Source organism: Carlito syrichta, unplaced genomic scaffold, assembly GCF_000164805.1.
Source record: "Carlito syrichta isolate Samal-C Ts95f unplaced genomic scaffold, Tarsius_syrichta-2.0.1 Scaffold307930, whole genome shotgun sequence".
NCBI lineage: Eukaryota > Metazoa > Chordata > Mammalia > Primates > Tarsiidae > Carlito > Carlito syrichta.
Window position 1 is genome coordinate 1123176 of NW_007252026.1, and position 14784 is coordinate 1137959.

A 14784-nucleotide genomic window follows, 5' to 3' on the forward strand; every position below is an offset into this window, starting at 1 on the left:
ATCCATTTACCAGATGGCTGGGTGAGTTCAGGATGGGCCCAGCCCACTAATGGAAAAGCAGAGGGCCAGCAAAAGCTCCCTGAGTTCCCAGTAATGTTTACTCACTTCAGTGTTTCTGATTGCTGCAATCTAGAACTTACAGCAGTCCATAAACAAGAGGATTGTGGTATCTCACCGTTGACAGCAGACTTACAACTTTTATGTTCGGGATGCCAAGGCACGCCCAGCACCACTTAGAAAGCTTAGTGGCAGCTGGTCTTGTTGCCATAGAATTATGTGCCCCAAAATAAGAAGTGAGATTTAAGAAATAGTTCAATGGGACCGTACATATTTATTTTTGCCCTGAAAGGGCACATTGCTCACAAAGTTTTCATAGTTTGGGCAATGGATGGCTAATGAAATCATTTTCACTCATGATTTGTTTGCCACTTTTCTTTATCTTTATAGATAGATTTTATAACATCTGCAGTTCATTTGTTAAATATGTGGAATTTATTTTGCAGCTCTATGAAAAAGTTGCACTGCTTCTGACTAATTTAGGTAAGTTGATCGCTTTTTACTTCACAGTGCCGTACCATGGTCTGAAAGGTATATTTCAAAGATTCCTTTCTCAAACGCTGCTCAAAGGAAATATACCTTTATTTTAAAATTGCATGCAATAATTATTCTTGGTCTCGACAGATCATTTTAAATTTGTCTAGTAATTGGAAGATCTTTTCTATCCAAAGCTTTCAAAGCTGTCACAAACATTATTTGTCATGAGTGAATGTAATTTACAGTAGGTTTTCTCACACAAAAATAGCATCATCAAAGTACATGTGTATAAAGTGCCAAGTATCATTTATGAAAGTGTTCATACTGCTGTTGCCTACAATTTTTGTTTAATTAAAAATGTGTTAGGTTTTCATGGTACATAAAATCACAGTAAAGTTAGTTTCTTTGAAGACTGGGAGTCTTTTACCAGGGATATGAGTAAGCGAACCAACACTGACTTTTATCCAAACAAAATTCATCTGGACAAGTCACCCCTAAGAACATTTCTCTGACTCCATAAAGCACCAGAACAATCCGGTAGCCGGCAACACACTGTACATTTACCACATTTTCAAAATAAAGAAATTGTCCCACTTTTATTAACAAGGTATTGGTCCTTATGTACTATGCAGCATGAGAAAATTACATGCTCCCACCCATAATTGGCTTCAATATATTCATATGTAGTTTGTCCAGAGGGGGGAGAATCCCAGAAGTGTTTTTATTTATAATAATCATTATTATAATAATATAGTATATGAATTATAATAATAGATACCATTTATTGAACTTTTCTGTGTACTGGACACAGAGCTAGGCACTTTACATTGTCTCTTTTAATGTCATTGAAATCTCCCATCACTATCACTTCTTGCCCAAAAAGGTGGAAAGAGGTTTATGGCCATGGAAGAGGTGATTGCCCACTGGGGGACTGTGTCCAGGGACATCTCGATCCAGGCTGGCAAAGATGCCAGTGGAGACACAAGTCCTGGTGCCTCCACAGTGAGGACTCCTGGAAACCCAGCAGCCTGGCAACCCCAGAGACCTTTCCATGGAACCAGGAACTCAGTGGCAGAAGTGAAATCAAGCTAACACCCTTCAGAGACTTGTACACCCTCAGCTGTAGCATGGCATTGTTCTGACACTGACGTGTAAACCATTTTAAATCACAATTTCTTTCTTTCTCCCCTTCCTTCAGATTCGCTCCCAGGAAGCATTTTGAGTTATAATTCATAGAAAAGGAATTGAGTGGGTGAAGTGTTAAATGAGCAATTAAAGCTGAGAGAATGTGGAAACAGAGAAAATGCTAGTGCATTAGATAAATGTTCTTAGACATTGCCCAAGGTGTGAATGCAGCGCCCAGGGAGGGATAAGTGCATTTGGCATGAGGTTTCAAGTTGGAGGCTTGATCTCGAGGGCTAACAGACCCAGGTTTTGGTTCACATCACGATGTCTGAAGAGTATTTGCTTTATGGAAGTTGAAATGTACAGAAATAAGAATTGGTCTCTGACTGAGGTCAGGAAATTACAAGATATACAAGGGGGCCCTCCCCCCAAAGATACCAGAATTATCTTTTAGAAGCCGGGCCTCCGGTAATACACTAGGAATTTGTTCCTCCAGATCAAATGGTTAGCCAAAGTTTTTATCTGGAAGTTTTGAGAAAGTTGCGTCACAATTTGAGGAAAGAATGTCTTAAGCTGTGACAAACAGGTGACTGGTTCTTCCACTATGACACCATACCTGCCCACAACCCAGTGAGTGTTCAGCAGTTTTTGACCGAAAATGGCATGCCCCCCCCTTTTTTTTTTAATTTCTCCGGATGAAAATGTCTTCAAAGGGAAACATTTTGCTGATGTGGAAGAGGTGAAACACAGCAGAAGCACTAAAAGTCATCAAAATTGACAAGTTCAAAAACTGTTTTGAGCAGTGGAAAAAGCATCTGGATAGGTGTATTGTATCAAATGGAGAGTACTTTGAAGGTGACTGAAGTTTAAACATGGAATAAATACACCATTTTTATAAATAAATTCTGGGTTTTTTGGATTCCCTTCACAAGATGATGATATGCGGTCAGAACCCTACACAAAAGAGGTCTCCTCCTTGGCATCTGTCCTCGGGGATGAGATGGAGAGTCAGGGAGGGGGATAGGGAAAAGATTCAACGCTCTCAGCTCTGCAAAGCTTTGACTCCCTCTTAGCTGGCATAGCCCTGGAGCTAGGAGCCGAGAACCAGGAGTATCAGGAGCCGGGAGGGGACCTCAGTCCACGCAGGTAGGAACTAAGAGGTCAGAAGTCACTGCAGAGAGCCAGGACTGGTGCAGCCCTCAGCCTGGCTGTCCCTGCTCCAGGTGTCTGGGCATCCTGGGTTGCTAAGAATGGTCTGGATTTGCAATCCCTACCGACAGAGCAGTATCAGACCCTTGTGCAGCTGGTCTGCAGCTTGGAGGTCCCGTGGGTGGTCACCATCCACAGGCAAACGAGTCCGCAGCCTCCTTAGGACTCCTCTGCTCCCCACAGCATGGGGGACACAGGAGAGTAGAAGTGAGGGGTCAAATACAGCCTCTCCAGCTCTGCCCCTCTGTCCACAGAACAGCCTCGCACAGAGTCCGAGTGGGAGAACAGCTTCACTCTGAAGATGTTTCTTTTCCAGTTTGTCAACCTGAACAGCTCCACATTCTACATCGCGTTCTTCCTCGGAAGGTAAGACCCTGACCTCCATGCCCCCACCCCCCCACGCCCAGGACACACGCTCAGAGGTCATTTCCAGGGTGGCAGAGAAGTCCTCCTTTAGGGTGATGTGTTCAGTGTGAAAAGAGGACATCCTCCTCCATGCCCTCCTGGCACCCCAGACCTCCCTGTATCCCAGGGACACGGTCTTCACTTAAGCTCGCCTGCACTCCTCTTGTTGCCAAGGCGACAGGAAGGCAGTTTGCCCAGGTGAGAGATGGACTGAAGATTACCCCCTCTGCTCGCACCTGGGTCAGCTCTCGCCAGAAGAACAGGTTGCGTTAGGGCAGGTGTCCTGGATCCCAGACTTCACATGAGAGGGCAGGACATCCCGACAGGAAGGGGATGGTCGCGGAAACCAGAGGATGCTGGGCACAACTTCCAAATCCAGCAGTGGTAAGGGCTTGGGAGGAGTCTGTGTTGGTGGTGACGCCCGTGAATTCCATCACTGCTGGAGGTGGGTCTGAGGCATGGGAGGCCAGAGGACTGGTTTTGGGAGGTGGAGGCAGCAGCCTCTCCTTCGTTTCTAGCTACTCCAGCAGACAAAATTCTAGTTGAACAGATTCATATATTTTTTTGAAAATAGCACCCAGGAGTAAAACTGCTGCTCACAACAGGCTAGAGTGCCTGATGTCTAGCAAGTAGAAAACATTAAAAGTCACAGCAAGCAGCAAAAACTGGCCTTTGCGGCCAGCAGCCGGACAGGAGGAAATGTTTCCAGGAAAATTCCAGAAACGGTCCTTGGAACAGCTCTGGGGGGTTTCCACCCCCAGACCTGATACCCACCCACCAGTGACTCACACTGGAGTGGGCACCACACTGAGCATGACGCTGCTGAAAAGCTTGGCCCTGCTGAAGGCTAATGGCTCGTTTTTCTCTGTGTTGAAGATTCACAGGACACCCTGGTGCCTACCTGAGGCTGATAAACAGGTGGAGACTGGAAGAGGTCTGTATTCTCTCACACTCCTTGTTCCCTTCAGCCTTACCGTGAACAGCCTCAGGGCAACCTTGTGTAGATTAGAAACCAGATGCTCTTCCTTCCCCTCCATTGATTCTGGAATCTCTGTGTTTGCTTACCTTGCAGTGCCACCCTAGTGGATGCCTTATTGATCTCTGTATGCAAATGGGTATTATAATGGTGCTAAAGCAGACCTGGAATAATTTCATGGAACTTGGCTACCCGTAAGTACCTGAGCATCAGTCACTGAGAGGCAGCATTGCTCACAGGGGCCTCTCTAGGTGTGGCAAGTAAGATAAGCAATGCAGACTCCACAACTGAGCCTGTGTCTGCATTAGGACTGAGGTTTCACATTCAGATGTTCAAAGGCAGCCGTGAGGCCGAGGTGAGTGGATTGCCTGAGCTCACAGGTTCGAGGCCCGCCTGGGCAACTTGGCAAACCCCATCTCTACAATAAATCAAAAATTAGCCGGGCGTGGTAGCGCACGCCTGTAGTTCCAGCTACTTGGAAGGCTGAGGTGGAAGGATCGCCGGAGCCCAGCAGGTCGAGGTTACGGTGGCCAGGAGCATACCACTGCACTCCAGTCTGGGTGACCGAGTGAGACTCTAACTCAAAAAAAAAAAAAAAAAAATCAGCTACAACAACAAAAAAAACCGGAGCTGTGAAAATCGTAAATATCTGCTCTTCTGGAAGACTTGCCCAGTTCATATGAATGAACGTGAATGTGCTTTGAGTCTCTGTGGGCCCCTAAGTGTTAGGCACTGCTTGTGAGCTGCTTTACGTGGTGCCTCTAGCCCTGTGGGCTCCAGCACATCGGCCCTGGCCATATATGACGCGTTAACTACAGCCGCTCCCCAGCCCTGGAGTAAACTGGTGCTAATATTTTTTGTGGACAGTAGGCAAAATTTTGCGTCACCTTTGTATGGATAACCTTGAATTCTGCTGTGTTTGCTCAGTCCCGGTCAGTTAAATTTTAAGGGGGACATAAGTCAGCAATGCCTGTCTTTCTGCTTCAATCCATTCCTGTTGTTTCCATGTCAGCTCTGTGTCTCTGCAGAGACATAGAGAGCTCAGGGTTTTGAGAGGACCGCTGAGCCAGAACAATTAGCTGGATCTTGGTTCACTTCAGAAAGTTTTTTCTAAGCTCTCTGTCAGAATTAATGCCAATCGTTTTCTAAGACTTATTTTCAGAAATCTTTACTCTAAGTGTTTGATGTTTTCTGTAGATTAAAAAAAAACCTAAAACAAAAAACCGTAAGCATTATATATACTAATTTAAGGTATAAACCATAATAAAAATGTCACAGTATCCTCTAGCAATATGGACATAGGGCAAAATGATGACGTAGGGAGAGTCTATGTTTGATGCTCTTCCTTTTATTTCCTTTATTGCACATGTTTTTGTTTTTATGTGGGCGTCTCTAATCCTGGATACTCTTCAGCTTTTCCCATGCCGCTAGTGAGCACAGGCAACCCACTCCCTCCACACTTTCTTGTACTATAAAACTCCTTCCTGACATACTAGGGGTTCATGCGCTAACCCCACCAGGGCAAGATGCATCTGACTGGGAGTCAGAACCCTGCTGAGCTCCATCAGACAAGGCCACCTGTGGACGTGTGCCGGGAGAGAGCACTTTGTGGGTTGGTTGCAGACCCTCTGGACCCCTGAATCAGAACATGCAGGCCCGCCCCACATGGGAGGACCGCCTAGGGGGCCCAAGTTAAGCCACGTAACCAGATCTCCCTCTCCTGGGATACCAGGTTTTGCCTTTGTGCTGGTGGTTCTTCTGAGTCCTCCACCCAATCATCATGGACAGTTCCCAACATGAGACAGTTTCATGAATGATTTAAATAAGCTCATCAATTCTTCTGCCTACTTGCAAATGGAAATGTGTGAAGTCTCGATTCCACTGTTATTTCCTCCCTAACCCAAGGCTTGGTTTCCTTGATAGATTGTCCTGAATTTTTTTTAAACTATGACTCCATAATCTAACTCTCCTCTTTCTTGTGACTTGAGTCAGATGAATAGTGACGTTCTTTTTGTAAGAAATTGATCTTGCTGCACAGGTTAATCCAGAATTGGTGGACTAGAAGGAAAGTACGACAAGAACATGGACCTGAAAGGAAAATAAGTTTCCCACAGTGGGAAAAGGACTATAACCTTCAGCCAATGAATGCCTATGGACTCTTCGATGAATACTTGGAAATGAGTATGGAACTATTCTACTTCCTCCTATTCATTATCAATGCCAATGTTATATCTCTAGCTACATTCAAAGAAACATACACCCATCACCATTGAGACCGTCAGTGGGGGGCCCTCAATGCAGAGGAAGGAGTGTCTTGGTTAAACTACATTACATTTAAGGAATCAAATTTCGCTCGAGTCAAAGCAAAGCCATTTCTCTTAGCATGTATCTAAGACCACGAGCTTTGGAAGCAAATTATTTGGGCTGAAATCCCAACCCTGTCATTTATCAGCAGTGAAACCTTGGGCAATTGTTTAATCTCTCTTTGTCTCAATTTCCTCATCTCTGAAGTGGGGATAATAATAAGAGTAACCACTTCATAGGGTCTTTGTGAGGGTTAAATGAGTTAGTGCATGAGAAGGACTTAGAACAATGCCCGGTTTATACTGTGTACTGGGCACATGTTAGTTGTGTTGTGATTATTATTATTCACTTATTCTTCTTGTCTGGGGTGGGGGTAATAAAATCCCTTAGCAGACATATTGAGTGTGTATACATTTTCTTTTTGAAAAAGTTATGTTTAAGCTTTCTCATGTAGGGGGAGTGAGGGTAGGGATAGGCAGGATGCATTGATTCTGAAGGAAGCAATTCCTTCTGGGCAAATCTGAAACTGAAAGGACGGGCAAAATTGATGCTTGGTGTTTCTTCAATGACTTGAACTCTAAGTATCTACTGATGTCTTTAGAGTTTCAGTTATAGAATGGCAGAATGATATAACTTGAAGAAATCGATTTGGGCTTTAAAAATAAACTTAATAAAGTATAATTCATTAGGAAAACTAACCACTTCGAGGTCTCTTAATGGACTCCTCTCCCATAAGGAAGGAAATGAGCGATAATGTTGGCATATTGAGTACTTGAAAAGAACCTTTTATGTGGCTAGCATTTGGTAGTACTCCAAATACTGAAGTATCTTTCCAGCATGAAACAAATCTCAGAAGCATCCCTGAGAGCAGAGTACCACAGGTTTGTTCCTAAAGGATAGTAAGTAATTTTGGCTTTTAGGACCAACAGGCAAAATCAAGACTATTAGGTAGACAGGTTTGCCACCATTTAAAATGTACTATTTAAGATGTAAGACTGTTTTTAGCTTACAGGTGGAAAAAAGCCAGAAACAGAAACAGATGCCTGGCTAAACTTAGCCTGCGGGTCATAGTTTGCTAACTCTTGCCCTATAGCCTCTACATGTCTGGCATACAAAAAAAAGTTTCTAGGAAAAAAGGAAAGAAGATGTTCCTGATAATCAAGAGAAAAAAAAGTGATTCAGAAATTGGAGTCAGCACACAGACTTTCAAAGAACTATTATTTTTATATTAAAAATACAAGGGAATAGCAACAAAATGATTGGAAGTTGGAGAATTTTAAAAGGGATTTAAAATCTGCAAAAAGTAATTCTAGAATTGCAAAATATAGCACATAAAATTAAGTACGTATTTCATATGTTTAACAGAAGACTGACACCACAGAGGAGGAGATTAGAGAACTTGAAGACAAGTCCACTAGAAAATTTTAACTGACACAAAGAGAGAGAAAAAAAATAGAAAAACAGAGAAGACCAGGCATGATGATGCATGCCTGTAGTCTCAGCTACTCGGGAGATTGAGGCTGAAGGATCACTTGAGTCCAAGAGGTCGAGGCTGCAGTGAGCTAGGATAGCACCACTGCACTCCAGCCTGGGCAACAGAGTGAAACCCTGTCTCAAAAAAAAAGAAAAGAAAAGAAAGTAAAGAGAAACAAAGAAGAACATAAGAGAAAAACAAAACAGTCAAAAAATCTAAAATATTTGTAATGAGAGTCCCAGTAGGAGAATAGAGAAAGAATGGGAAAAAGCAATATTTGGGTGAATCAAAAGGAAATAGATGTAGGTAGAATAAAAAGCAGTTCAAAAGATCAGCTAGATCTGCAGACATCAAGATAAGATCTTAGAAACATCATGTGGAATGAAAGGGGCAAAACTATATAAAGAATGAAGACAGGCCAAGTGCCTGTTATCCCAGCACTTTGGGAGGCCAAGGTGGGAGGATCACTTGAGCTTTGGAGTTTGAGATCAGCCTGGGCAACATAGTAAGTAAATACTATTTTTTTAAAAATTGGCAATTAGCCAGGCATGGTGGCACACACCTGTAGTCCCAGTTACTCAGGAAGCCGAGGCAAAAGGATCCCTTGAGCCCAAAAGTTTGAGGCTGCACCAAGCGATGATCCACCACCATATTCCAGCCTGGGACACAGGGCAAGACTCTGTCTCTAAAAATAAAAATAAGATAAAATAATAAGTGAAAGAATGACATCACTGTGTAAACTTCAGACACAAAAGTGCTGTTTACATGATAGATACACTATGCAAAATTTATTAATACAGGCATATTTGTGTAGATATATATAAAAATATAAATGAAGGAACTGGAAGGTCCCTCCCCAGGGCATCAGGGGTGGGTGATGTCATTATGTCTATGATTGGTGATGTTAACTTTGATCACTTGGCTTAAGTAGTGTTTACCAGGTCTCTCCACTGTAAAGATGCTATTTTTCTCTTTGTAATTAGTAAGTGTCCTCTGAGGAGCTACTTTGAACACCCACAAATATCCTATTTGCTTCAGTATGCTAATTTAAGTAGGGTTTGATCATTCTTTCCTACAACAAATATTATTGCGATGTTTGATGAATTGTGATTTTCTTTTTTCATCATTCCTTCTATGTTCATTAGTTAGAATTCTACCATAAGGAGGAAGCACCTCTTGCCCCTCATTTAATCATTTGTTCAATTGTTTATTAATATAGGTACACATTTATATCAATATTCACATCAGTAGGGACTCAGATACTTGACGTTTGGGTTATAATCCCATGCGGTCATTATTCATTTTGTTGCACACATTGTCCCAGCTGTGACCATGGGGAGTGCCTTCAAGTTTGTCCTGTGTCCTGTTGGCATGCCCCCATAATTTTTCAAGCACTTCCTTACTTTCTAGCCTCCCAGGATATTCCAGGCCCCTCTTGTAGTTACCCTACTGTAGCTCTAGAATCAAGCATTCCTTCAAGGAGTACTGGCTTCTTTCATCAGAGAATGGGATTTAGAAAACAAGAGCCAGATCCTAAGTGTGCTTATTGCTTCTGGGATTCTGCACCCCCTTTCCCACTGTCCTGGCCATGTTTCTGGAAGAGATGTCACCTGTGCTTCTGTCTTGGGAAAAATAGAACTTAAGACAATGGCATAATTGGATCATAATCCTTTTGAAAATGGCAATGAAAAACCAATCCTCTCTGTTCTGTCTCCTTTTCCCTCCAGTTCTTCAGTTTGGATTCACAACTATCTTTGTGGCAGCTTTTCCCCTAGCACCGCTTCTGGCCTTACTGAACAACATCATTGAAATTCGACTTGACGCTTACAAATTTGTCACACAGTGGAGGAGACCTTTAGCTTCAAGGGCCAAAGACATAGGTAACTGGGATTTGGGGATTTTTTTTTTTAAAGGATTTTAGCCATCTGGTGGATAAAACAAGAAAAGCCACTCACTTTAGATTTTTACTTTTGGCTTCCATGTAAAATGACTCACCTAATTTTTGCAAAGACTAATTATATTAGTATTAAATAATATTGGACAAGAAGTAAAGTTGTCGATTTAGAAAGCAGTAACTTCTAATGCTAGAGAATTTGAGTGTGGATTCTCTTTTTTTTTTGAGTTGGAGTTTTACTCTGACGCCCAGACTGGAGTGCAGTGGCCGCTCCCGGCCACAGTAGCCTCGACCTGCTAGGCTCCGGTGATCCTTCTGCCTCAACCTTCCAAGTAGTTGGAACTACAGGCACGCACTACCATGCCTGGCTGATTTTTGATTTGTTGTAGAGATGAGGTCTCGCCGAGTTGCCCAGGCATGTCTTGAACCCGCAGGCTCAGGCAATCCACTCACCTCGGCCTCCCAAAGCACGGGATTACAGGCTGAGCCACCGAGCCCAGCCAAGTGTATGGATTCTCAGTTTGGTTATTTCTATCTCAAGACTTTGGAATCTAAAAATTTGATTTATTATCACATACTTCCTTTTTAAAAATAGAGCTTCCATTTGCTTAACTATGTTTTACTCGTTCCTATATCTTTGCCTGGTCTACATGAGGCACAACCCAGTTTTTCTAATGGGAAAGATGAGCCTTGGTCCTTGACCAGAGACACTGAGTTGAGTAGATGCTCCCTCCCAAACTGTGATCAGAGACTGTCTTTTCTCATCTTTGCATCCAGTGCTTGGCACAGGGCAGTCTGGCACTCTCTAGTGTGTGTGGAAGAGGATGGAACATGGATGCTGTGCCCCTAGGGGCCTTTTAACCTCCATATGAAACAGACACACGTTCCATGAGCATCGACTCTGGGTCAGAGTGTCAGGGCTGGGCCTGCAAAGAGAAACAGGAGTGACCCTGTTCATATCTTTAAGGAGCTCCCAGTCTGGCAGTGGCTTGACCCTGGGTGTGCTGATCTTATCAGGCAGTGTTTGGGTGCCTTATCATTGACCAGCATTCTCTGCCTATGTCTGATGGTGACTATTAAGTCATGGGCACATTGGCAATCCATAGAACTCCTTCAGTGCCAAGGTGTTTGCAAGCACAAATGTTACTCCTGATTGCAAGTCTAGTATTTGGGAAGATGAAGAAAAGACTCATGGAAAGGTTCATTGAAAATGAATCACCTCCGTTGTTTTCATACTTATTACTTCTGCTGTTGTGTCTGGAACTAATACAATACTTCTATTTGAATAGGAATTTGGTATGGAATTCTTGAAGGCATTGGAATTCTCTCTGTTATTACAAATGCATTTGTCATAGCGATAACGTCCGACTTTATCCCTCGCCTGGTATATGCCTATAAGTATGGACCTTGTGCAGGCCAAGGAGAAGCTGGGCAAAAGTAAGTTTGCTGTGAAACTTCTATGAAATCTCCATTTTTTATAGCCATTGTGTGGTGTTGGACACTCAGACAGGAGCCCTTGCACTGGGGAACACAGGACATAAGCCCAGGATGAGGCCCGTGTTAGGGCAGGTGGAATTATGACATAGTTTCTTTTAGGATGAAATTTCTTTTCAGCCAAAGAAAGCACAGCCTGATCTACTGAAAGGGTGCAGGTCACATCTACTACATGGGTTCCTGATGGAATTCAGTGTGAGAGCAGCAATTCATCATTTTCCCCACCCTTGACCTCCACCCACTATGAATTCAGAAACGCGTGGTCTGATCATTATATGCAGCAAAAACAGTGGCATATGATGTGGTGTATGGTTGTGTCATTTTTATGAGTTTGTAAAAGGACAGTTGCAATCTGTTACTCATTGTGTCATTATATGTAGACTGAACATTTTATGTGGAAAATATGGAACCATGAACTGAGCACCCAGTAGATCCTCAATAAATATTGGTGGAATAAGTGAGTGAATGATTTTTTTCTTGGCTATTGGCCTGCCCAGTGTCTATAATACCCCAGGCTAACTGGGTGGACTGAACTCCCTGGGGGCTCAATTCTATGGCATTGCCTTAATGGTTCCCCAAACCAGGGCATTATATATCTGGTCAAATAATGCCTCGCCAAAGTTATAACATTTAATTCTGTATCTTGGAAAAAGGAGTAGAAGTCTTAACAGAAGAAAAATCCCTATTTGGCTAAAACCAACAACGAAATTCTAATTGGCGGATTTAGATGTCTGCAGGTCAGAGTGAAGTTTGTTTGGGGATCACAAGTCTTCTCACTATCCCAGTAATAATCCTTCATGGGCTGCTTCCTGCTTACATAATCAGCCCTATCTCTTGGCTTACTAGCATGAGCCAAATCAGTGGGTCCTCTTCAGCCGTCGAGGTTCGATCAAACCCAAGGAGTAAAGTGCTGACAGATCAAATCAACTGGATCCATGTAAACCTGGCCTGGGTCCAGTTTCATGGTTAATCTTATGTAGACAGTGTGGATGGCAGGGATGTGATAAACTCTTGCTGTAGCTATTTGAAAAGGCTTTTGCACAGCTCCTGATTACAATAACCACATGGCTGTTACACACAATGACCTGGCACTTTTGGTGGCACCATCCCATTCTAAGAGAGATTTGGAGATGCCTTTATGCGACCCAGGCATTTCTTTCTAACTGCAACTGTGGTCAGCATCCGCTGATCGACTTAGCCTAACAAAGTTTACTTTCATGTCTCATGTTTGATTCACAAAACCAGGGAGTGGGACATGTAGTGTCATCCTCACTTTGCAGAGCAGGAAAAGATTAGGAGAGGTTAAGTCCAGAATTGCAAGGCAAGGCAGAGTCTTGCAGCCCTGGGCTGTCCCCTACAGTAAACCCACTAGAGTGTCAGTCCCGATGGTTCATTCCATTCTTTCCCAACTTCAGATATGGTAAAGCCTGTCTTGTTTTGGGGAAGGGGGTGTAAAAATTAAAGTGGGAACATGTATGCACAGTTGATAGTGATTCAAAACTTTAGCTGGGCATGGTAGCGCATGCCTGTAATTCCGGCTACTTGGAAGGCTGAGGTGGAAGGATCGCCGGAGCCCAGCAGGTCGAGGCTGCGGTGGCCGGGAGCGGCCACTGCACTCCAGTCTGGGCGACAGAGTGAGACTCCGACTCAAAAAACAAACAAACAAAAAGAAACTTTAGAATTTGACACCCTATTAGATTTAGATGATGCTCATGGTGATTAAAATATACATCGTAGCCTCCTTAAGTCGGTTTTCTTGGACTCTCCAAGGCTTGTATTTTTATTTTTTTGAAGCCTTTCCCTTTGTCTTAAGAGCCTTCTGCCACTTTCCATTTATAGATCTGCTTTTTTTCTTCTAATCCACTGGTCATTTTTTGTGTTTCAAATAGTTACACTTGAGTATGTTCCATCATGAATCTTATTTTCTGTCCTACTGGCCACTGTATTACTTTTCAGGGTTGTTTTTTTTTTTTTTTTTCAAATTTACAAATGCCTTAGAAATGACTGCACTCAGAGAGCAGCAGGGTTGTCAAGGTTTAGAAAATCATAGGTCTTTGGGGTAGTACAGTGATTGTGGGTTCATCCCTGTCTCATGTATTAAAGGACTGAAAATAAGCTGGGTGCCTTCGCTCATGCTTGTAATTCCAGCATTTTGGAAGGCTGAGGTAAGAGGATTGCCTGAGCCCAGGAATTCAAGACCAGCCTGGGCAATATAGTGAGACCTCATCTCTACAAAAAAATCCAAAAATTAACCGGGCATGGTGGTGCATGCCTGTAGTCCCAGGAGGTTGAGGTGGAAGACTCACCTGAGTCCAGGAGGTCAAGGCTGTGGTGAGCTGTGATTGCGCCACTGGGCAACAAAAAATAAAAAAAGGAAAAAATGGATCGAAACGGTAAGTGATAAATGGTTTTTAAAGCAGAACTCTCACATTAAATGATGTGGTCTTCTTCTCGGAGGCAGCATGCATTCTAATCCACTGCTCTTCCCGAAGGCATTTGCTATATATCTCCTTTCTTAGAAAGGCCCACAGAGGCCTTCTGCCAGCCCTTTCAGAAAGTTGGCTTTATAGCTTTATATGCATAGGAAATTCTTCCCTTGTCTGATACTTTTTTCTTAGTACCTCTCTCTTCCCTCGATCTTCCATGTAGCCTCTGCTGCACTTGGAGCTGGTGCCAGTACACTGAGTGGTAGGCATGGCATCGCTCGCTACCTGTGGCCTTCTGGTCCTAACGGGGGGCTAGTGAGTTGACACCTCAATGCCACTGGCTGAACTTTATACAGCGACGTGCGGGAAATCTCATTTCCCTGTTGGTAACAGGCTATCCTGTTTGATATTGGCAATGGCTGAGTGTCTACTGTGGTGAGAGGAACTGGCGAAATGCCTGGCTGTCTCTCTTCTTCCCAACTATGGAAATGATGCGGAAAGAAGACTTCCTCAACTGAAAACTGTGCATTTACATACGAGGTCCACGTTTAATGTTTTACATACAAAGGAGGAGCCGCCTGCGAGGATATGTTTCCAACTTGGATTTATGAATGGCATACCTGAGTCTGCCCATCAGACAGGTGTGGTACTTGAATGTAGGTTTCCTCAATAGGGTTTTTGAACAGAGCAGCCAAGAGACAGCAGCTGTAGCCTCAGCAAAGCCTCAGGGCTGCGTTGTGAGGTAAGCATGCAGCAGGGGTTATGAGTATTCCATCTCCGTGTTGGATTCATTTCTTCCAGTTTCCAGAGAACCTTCCTCTTTCTTTTTTTTTTCTTTTTTATTTTTTATTTTTTTGAGTTGGAGTCTCACTGTTGCCCAGACTGGAGTGCAGTGGCCGCTCCTGGCCACCACGGCCTTGACCTGCTGGGCTCCGGCGATCCT

The 14784-nt window shown here is 43.4% G+C and overlaps 1 protein-coding gene across 3 annotated transcripts in view; it reads left to right on the forward strand.

Moving 5' to 3' along the window:
- The window catches only part of ANO4 (anoctamin 4), a 383517-nt gene that overhangs the window by 354593 nt on the left and 14140 nt on the right, over positions 1 to 14784 (forward strand). For all 3 annotated transcript variants that reach the window (XM_021715858.1, XM_008064696.1, XM_021715859.1), the window contains 7 exons: positions 504 to 540; positions 3123 to 3234; positions 4150 to 4207; positions 4346 to 4443; positions 6288 to 6430; positions 9755 to 9907; positions 11211 to 11358. In XM_021715858.1, the coding sequence (XP_021571533.1) occupies positions 504 to 540; positions 3123 to 3234; positions 4150 to 4207; positions 4346 to 4443; positions 6288 to 6430; positions 9755 to 9907; positions 11211 to 11358 (749 nt within the window). The remainder of the gene's footprint in view (positions 1 to 503; positions 541 to 3122; positions 3235 to 4149; positions 4208 to 4345; positions 4444 to 6287; positions 6431 to 9754; positions 9908 to 11210; positions 11359 to 14784) is intronic.